General features: G+C 29.7%; 1 protein-coding gene across 1 annotated transcript; it reads right to left on the minus strand.

The window, feature by feature from the left end:
- Window positions 1-4691: 4691 nt before the first annotated feature.
- LOC137837209 (uncharacterized) lies at window positions 4692-6566 on the minus strand. The gene has a single exon (XM_068646137.1). It carries the CDS (start codon window positions 5955-5957, stop codon window positions 5169-5171), a length of 789 nt encoding a protein of 262 aa, XP_068502238.1. The 5' UTR covers window positions 5958-6566; the 3' UTR covers window positions 4692-5168.
- Window positions 6567-9146: the final 2580 nt, after the last annotated feature.

Below are 9146 nucleotides of genomic sequence, written 5' to 3' on the forward strand. Positions count from 1 at the left end.
TGGGCCTTGATTTGGGCTTGAAAAGTCTAACAATAACACCCTAGAACTTTGCCCAAGGCATGGAGAAGACATGAAAGAAGAATGTTTGTGCATGAAGTCCCACATCACCTAACATAGTCCATTTTTAGTGCAATTTGGGGCTCTACTTTGCTTTCTTAAACATCTAATTTTGCTTCTTCTTAGTGCCATATTGAAATGACGAAGCTTGCAAGGGGAGCTAGGACCCCTTGCACCATGTAACACTCACATTTGATTGAATGAGATTTAATTTGCTATTAATCTTTCTCTTGTTCTTTAAGGTAATACATGAGAGTAATCTTCTCCTAAGTTCTTCTTTAAGAAACATTTCTTGAAAGAAAAACAAATTGAGTTTCATTTTAGAAACTTCGTAGGTTTGCAAAAAGTGGAAAAAATGTTCCATCATGATATTAACAATATAAATAAGATTATTCATCTCATGAAACTATCTATAAGACGAGATGCTATCAGTCAATGATTACATTTCCAAATTAATGCATTGTTCTTAGAAGACTAAGATGATGTATTGATCATGAACTACCTCACCTCCACTCTTACATTTAGACTTTAAAAACAAAAATTTCTCAAATTTAGTTTACCAATCCAATTTCTCTCTTTCTGAAAATTTAAAATAAAATCTTGAGAATAAAATAATGATATATCTTTCTTATTTTTAAACTTTAACTGTTATTTTTAACATGACTTAAAAGGGTTAATTTTGTCTAACAAAATAAATTATATTAAAACTAAAATATTAATATTGTTAAAATTAGGTCTAATATAATTTTAGTCCTTACCTTCAAGGATAAATAAATCATATCTATGATTAAAAAATTATTTTTTATCAGCACTAAAAGAATTACTTAATTGTTGCACCTCCATTCATTTTTTGAGAAATCTTCAACGATTCACTTTAATCTTTCTAGCAAGATGTAATTTCGTTTTCTAACAAATTAGATTGATGTGTGTACCCTATTTCTATGGGAATCACATAAATTGAACCTTACACATTGGCTTTTAATAAAGTTGACAACTACTCCAACACTGGTGCTTGTTTTTTAAAAAGTTGTGATGGTTAGGGTCCAAACCTAAACAATTTCTCCTACATTATTTAAAGTATGAAGTGCACCTTTAGAAAGTAAAAACATGAGTGATAACTATGGTTTTAATTATAACATCATAATTTGTTATACAAACCATGTCTTGCCATCACTTTTTTCTTTGCCATTACTTATTTTTTATTCATAATATTGGTGCATATTATTTATCATGTGTTCACTAATATAAACTTACACAATGTTAATATTTGTTTTTCAACATGATTCATTTCATGTCATTTTCAGCCATTTCCAAATTTATATTAAATACAATAGATTATTTCCTCCATTTCCATATATTAAATACAAATCTTAGCAAAACCATATGAAATTGTCAGCTTTTAATAAAATATCAATTTTTATTCTATTTTAATTATTTATTTAAAAATGTTTATCATAGATAAAAATAGTGTATTTATTCAAATAATGAGATTATATCGTTAATTTTTTTAATAGATGATATATTTCACTAAAAAATTCATTAAATTCAACGAATTTAGATATAAAAATAATTAGTCACTGTATTAACTAAGTTATATACTATTTTATAAATTAAATTATTATTGGTATCTAAAGTAGTTACGAGAACTTTGTTTTACAGAATATTCTTTTGTTTTTCTTTGTTTTTATATATTTTTTCTACTTTTGATTTACACTCTCATTTTATTGACTTAGACTTTTCTTTGAGAGTTTATTTGTTTTTTTGTTTATTCTTTGCATGAGTTTGATCTAGTCTTTTATATTTTTATTTTATTTTATGCTATTTTTCAGATGACATCTACTGTCTAACATAAATTTATTAAAAAAAGTAATTTTTTATTATTAATAAAAATTTATTAAGTAGTTTTTAATTTGATATCTAACGTTAGCTACCAAAATTTTAACTAATATTTTAGATTTTAAATTAGTCATACTTTAGATAGTAATATTTTTTTAGTTTATGAAATAATATCTAACTTAGTCAATATGATGACTAATTATTTTTTGTCTCTAAATTAGTTGATATTTAATAATTTTCTTATAGTATTTATATTATTCTTAAAATATTTTAAAAATAATATTGTTAGTATGCTCAGAGTTTATTTTAATAAAATCTATTGTATCTATTGTTAAGATTGTTTAAAATATTTGAACTCAACCAAATTGATACTAAGTGAATTGAATTGCATAAAAAACTGAATTGTTTAAAATAAAAAAAAATACACTAAATTATTTTAGTAATTTCTTTTTTTATTAATTAAATTACATGAATTAAATTGAAATGAATTATAACTTACCATATTAAAAAATATACTTCAAAATAGAATATCTTCAAAACATGATATCTAGTGATAATAATTTAAACTATTGGTATAGTTGAAGCAATTCAGATTGGAGCAAACTAATTTCAAACTGCAATTCAAAACCTGTTTCAAACCATCCAATTAACGAGTTCATATAAAGCATAATTAACGAGTATATTAAAAATTAACTAGTAGACTTAAGAAATGCAACCATACATTTAAAATTTGTTTTGTTTAACTTTAAATCTATGTTTTTAACTTAATTTGTTCCTATACTTTAAATTGAACACATATTATATTTCTTCTTCTTTAATTCTACTTCTGCATTGTGCAAAGTAGTTCAAACAAAAAAAATTACTCTACTATGAACAATTAGGCTGGTCCCAATAGAAGTTTCAAAATACAAAAACAAATCCAAAATTGAAAACAACTCTTACAACTCACCTTTCATAAATTTGAAATTTGGGTATTCAACTCCATCGATTTAGACCATCTTGTTCAATCCCAAGTATATACATTCATCCAAAAAAAAAAAATTAAACAAAAACATAAAATGATAAAAATGGAGACTGGAATTTACTCTACTACCAAATCCAAAGGGAGAAACTGATCTCCAAAGCTCACCATAGCTATGTGTGGAAAATGGAGGAAATGTAGCTAGTTGATCGGAGAGGAGACAATGTCATTGTCATAAGAGAAGAAAGACGAAGGAGAAAAGTGGATAACATGTAATTAGCATAGGCCTAACCCATGCAAACTTGGTCTTTTTATTTACGTTGACCTAACTCACATAAAACTAACTGAGTAATTAGCGTAGGTCAAGCCAACGCGTCCCACCTAAACACCAGCTTCGGTCAAACCTATGCCACTTTTTCTACTTAATTTAAAATTTATTTTTATTCGTATCTCATAAGTCAAAGCAAATTTTTGTTTTCACTTTGAGTCTCAATAGAGTGAGTTTAGTCCATGCTAATGATTTTTTTGTCTACCTAGCGTCGACTTGACTCACTTTATTTGCGTCTTATGATTAATCAGTGTTACTATTTGAGAATCTATGATTTTCTTGAAGTATAAAATGTTAATGTTCTTTTATGTTCAAAAATATTATTTTTATTTATTAATATATTTTAAAAAGTTAAATAATCGTAAAGAAACATTTTATAAGGAATAAATTGAAAGAAAATACTCAAGCATTTAGAATGACTGCTAAAAAAATCATATAAATGTTCGTACACTACAAGAAAATCATGAAATAGAAATCGATTTATAGAAACCAAAATAATTAGTTGCAATAGTAACTAAATTAGAGACCATTTTAGAAACTAAAAAGAAATTTGGTTTCTAAATTAGTTTCTATTATTTTTTATTATTGTTAAATAGTTTCTAAATTGGTATCTAATTAGCAAATTTAGAAACTAAATAATTGGTAGTTAAAACCTTAGTTGCTAATTAGATATCAATTTAGAAACTATTTAACAATAATAGAAAATAATAGAAACTAATTTAGAAACCAATTTTTTTTTTAGTTTCTAAAATGGTCTCTATTTTAGTTCCTATTGTAACTAATTATTTTGATCTTTAAAAATTGATTTCTATTTCATGATTTTCTTGTAGCGATAGTTAGGTTGGAGATACGTATAATTCTCACAAATATTTAAGTAACTATATATAATGAAGAACTATTACAGTATTACTTTCTATTTCTATTCAGTAAATTGAAAATTTTAAATACGAAATTTATTGAAATCAGGAACAAATCATCATTTGAGACCTTGATAGTTTCTTGTAAATTTAAAATATTTGAAGTTCACCAATGATCTTCCACTAAAGAAGAATCCATACTAACTTTTCTTTTCTGATGCCTTGAGACATCAATTTCAACTTTAATTTGTATCAATAATAGCTGATTTTATCATTGATTTCAAAGTGGCTAAAGTCACAACCAAAAAAGGGGTAGTGGAAAATCAATCCATTTCAGACACAGTATCAGGTTGGTTGGCAAACTTTGAAGAGAAGGAGATGGTTCTTGAAGAACCAGGGGCCACTGATCATAATCACAGTCATGTCACCTTCATGTTGATCACTGGAACAAATTGCAAACACCAAGCAAAGAGGGGACAAACATATCATCAAAAAACAACACCCTTCATCCAATTAATGTTCATAATACATTTGTAGTTGGTGCTATTTATAATATTAATATTCATTTGTAGACTTTAAATGCATATCTGGAAACATTTCTGTTGTTACCAGTCAATCCTTGAGAACAACAACCAAAAGCAGAAGAAAATAATTTACAACACCACTGTAGCACCAACTTCTCCATTTATAATAAAAAATCAATTTCTCCATTTAACCTTTCTTCATGCAGAATTGGAGAAAACCATAAGAAAAAGAAAAGCAGAAGAGTGACACAGTTAAATCAACCTATTTACACCTTGTGTAACCAAAGAACCAAAGAAGAGAGAAATAATACACTAAGAAGGGACAGCCATGAAAGCAACATTTACCTGACATTTTGTGACCCCAAAACATGTGGCTGAACTATATCATTGTTTGGCCATCCAATTACATAGGCACACATTTTTTTTTTATCATCACTTGTCTTCTTGACGCAAACCAAACCATTTCATTTACCTTTCAAAACTCTACACCAAATTTTCCTAATCATGGTAAATCTGGGAAGTACACAAAAAAGAAAAAGGTAGACCCCACTCATTTGCAAATTAGTAAAATTGTAAATTAGAATAGAACTTGTGTTTTTTGTGAACTATTTCTTCTTGCTCTTATCTCTATTGTTGGAGAAGATTGAGCCAAAACCAAAAAGGTGTGCAGAAGGAACATTGAGAACAGGACTAACTCTAACACCATTAGCATAAGACCCATGGCTCCTCTTCAATGGAGGCTTTGGATGGTTGTGTGAAGCCAAGGAGTGAGACTTTGAGATAGAAGAAGAACGTTTCTGGGAGTTTTGCTTAACATGATGACCCTCCTTTGACAGTGGTATCCTCTTAACACTTGGTGAAGACCCTGTTGAATTGCTTCTAGACAAAAGTGGCAAAGGGCATAAGCTCCTCCCATAACCACTTCCACAGCTGCTGCTTCTCTTGAATCTCCAAAATGACTTGGAACTATGCTTCTCATCCGCTTCCTCATTCAAGTCCTTGCTATCTTTGTGACTCTCTTTTTTGGAGCTTTTTCTTGTGGTGGAAGGGGCATTGTCACAAACAGCTTTTGAGGGTGGTAATTGGGGTTGAGATGGTGGTGCTTGCTGTTGATTTTTCTGCTTCAAAAGAGCATTGTTGAGACTCTTCTTCTTGATTTGAGTGGGAAGGATAACCCCATGTGAGAAAAGTTCGTCTGCTGAAGAGGACTCAAGCTCTAAGCTTTCCTGAACACAGAAATTAAAGTCAATGCTTGAGCTCAACCCAGATGAGTTTGATCTCAAAGGGTGCTTCTCAACTGGAATGAAATCTGATTGGGAGAAGTCATGAGAGAATGAAATCCTAGGACTCATGGATGATACCCCACAATTCTCTGAGCAAAGCTCAACAACCATTTCATTCAAATTCAACCTTTTTGATAAAACTAGAGCAAAACAAAAAGTAAAAACCACTCCCACCAAGATTCTAAATAGAGGAAGTTCACCAGAAAAGGGTTTGTTTTGTGTTTTTTGATTAAAAAGGGGAGAGAAGCTCACCAAGGTTCAAAAAGTTGGTAGCAAAATTGAAGTGGAATAATCAACACCAACCAAAGACTGCAATAGGAGAAGAAGTCATAGTTTTCAAAAGAGAAAAAGAGACTAAGAAAGAAGGTTTGAATTGTGTTCAAGTATGTATGCAAAGAAATCAAAGTCTGGAAGGTTTTTGATTTTCAATGGTCCAATGGTGCAATCCAAAGTGGTAAAGAGAAAATGGATGTGATGGGAGGGTGGAAGAAAGGGTGTCACTGGATATAGATAGAATGTGGCATCTCAGGTTTTTTTGATTGAGAATTTGGAATGAAAATGGTGAGTGGTTTGTTGAAGAAAGATTGAAAGATTGGTTCTTTTGGTTAGAGAGGGTGGTAGAGAGATGAAGAATTCAAGACCATGGACTGATTCAACAACCAGAGCGGTGGTTAAGAACATTGAGAAAGAAAAAAAAAATGAAATTATATTTGTATTATTTTTTATACATAAAAAAAGTTTAAAGATTTAAAATAAAATAAAAGTGGATGAGATGTTACAAGATAAAATTATACATGTGAAGTAAAATTTAGGGTAAAAAAATTTACAAATTTTGTATGTACTCCTTAATAATGTTTTTCTTTAATTTTTGTTCTTAAATGCTTTTTATTTTGTATTTGATATCTGACCTTTTATATTTTATCACTGACACGAAACATCTTTATTATTATAATAATATATTTCAAAATACAAATTTTAAAAATATTTCAATAATTATTTAAAAGGGACAATATAATAATAAAAGCTCAAATATAAATAAATATCTTTTAAACTAAATTAAAATATTATAAGTATTTCTAAAATTTTCAAATAGTAAAATCACCACTAGTGCAGAAATGTAAAATAAATGCGGCTATTTTACATTTACAAATGCGGTCATAGAACCGCATTTGATCAGCACGCATTTGTAAATCGGACATATACAAATGCGGTCAAAGAACCACATTTATAAATTAGATTTACAAATGCGGTTATTTTAAATAATCGCATTTGTATATTATTCTGGATGAGGGATGAGGGTTAGGGGTTTAGGATTTACGAATGCGGTCTTGGTAAAAACCGCATTCATAAATCACATTTACAAATGCGGTTTTGGTAAATGACCGCATTTGTAAATAGTGTTTTTTTTTAAGTGTAGTTTGTATTGTGCATAAACCATATAAATTAATAACCTGCATAATGATCAAACCCAGCCAGACAAATACAAAAATATAGTAATCAATTGAGATCATTAAAATGTACATTTACAAGTAATCAAATTACATATAATAAAATCACTATTGTTTACCTATGCTAGAGTTATAAAAATTTATGAAATATGTGGACCAAGAATCTCTAACATATGAAATGCCTTCCTCATTCATTGGTGTTTCTTCTGTGAATAACTGCATTGCAAAGTTGACATAAATTAGTTTTCAGATATATATATGTTCAAGAATTATAAAAATGATTTAACATATATAGTACCTCTTTCCAACCAGTTTTAACACCTAGTCTTATAATGGTAATCATCCATTGCATAATGTAATAGTTACACTCATAGCTTCCTGGTTGTTTATTACACTATAATTCAATAAAAAGTAATATGTTAGTATATTGATAAACAATGATAATAGAGAAAGAAAAAAAATTACAAACCTTTATTCTTATCCAGTTCAAATTATTTGAAATTGATCGACCTTTAAGGATGTTATATCCACGCCATGAACTGGTTAATACAAAAAACCTCGCAAGTAGATGGTTAATTAGTAACATATACAAAGTTCAGTTTATAATGTACTTACGTATCAATGATATCCTTAAAGTTTATGGGAATCTTCTTGTGTAGGGAATAGAACCACACAGCAGTCTTATCAACCATTGATAAGACAAGTAACTGCCAATGATGCCTATATCATCAATGAAAAGAGTTAGTAAATATTTAAAACATGAAATAATAATAATTGATGACATATAATTAAACTTACTCATTAATATAAGGGCATAAATAAATTTGTTTTCCCTATTTTTCCAGGGTGTTAGTGATGTATGCTTGAGTCTCAGATGAGTTTGGTCCAACGGAGTAGTATATGCAGGATCTAAGAATCCATACATATTTTCCTTCCCCTCAGTGATACAGACTCTATGCAAAAACCTACAAGTTTTTAATTAAAGCATAATCAATAATAATTTAACATAAAGTAAATTGAATAATAGGTAAAGATACTTACATCATAAAAAATTGAATTATACTTATATTGAGCTCCTGTTTCCCAGATATAAATTCTGATAAATCTGTGTTGTAAATCATCAGTGGCAGTTCAATGTTTATTTGAAAAAATGTATCATCCCACGGAACTGGAAAAGGTTCATTGCCAATCTGACTAGCAATGAGACATAAGGAAGCTAGAGGATCGTCAACTGGAACCTCACGCTTCTTTTCCGGACTTGGTGACCGATAAGGTTTCTACAAGAAAAAAAACATTTGTATTAAATTATATGTAATATATAAATATAAATAAAAAATAATATAATGAAATGAAATTATTACATGAGGTTTGGGCATAGATCGAATGAGCTATCTGGGCCAGGCAACGAATGTCTGAAATGCATCGGCCACAGTGGTTACTTCATCTGAAGGTAGTGGAACACGAGCATCAGAAAATCGTACTTTTTCAATTATTACCTTCGCCACATCAGGGGAGAGAGGAACGTTATGTAAGGTGGTGGCGTTTTGATAGACTTTTCCAAGGGCCACCACCCGAGGAAGTTTGTTGCCCACTACCAGTAGCTCACAATCCTCCGTCTGCCCATTGATATCATCCCTTGATGTTGGAGGAGCAGCACAACTCCCCTTTGTGCTCTTGGGAGTGGGACTAACAAGGGGTTCAATCGGCTCAGCACAAACTTGTTGCGATAGAAACTCTTGTCGCATTCGATCATTATCCTTTTTCATCTGTAGCCACATCAAATAAGTCTCCTTTCTCATCTCCTCCATTAATTCTTCACGTATCTTAGTCTTCATTTGAGTTTCGTTCTCTT

Source organism: Phaseolus vulgaris, chromosome 4, assembly GCF_000499845.2.
Source record: "Phaseolus vulgaris cultivar G19833 chromosome 4, P. vulgaris v2.0, whole genome shotgun sequence".
In the NCBI taxonomy this organism is placed as follows: Eukaryota; Viridiplantae; Streptophyta; class Magnoliopsida; order Fabales; family Fabaceae; genus Phaseolus; species Phaseolus vulgaris.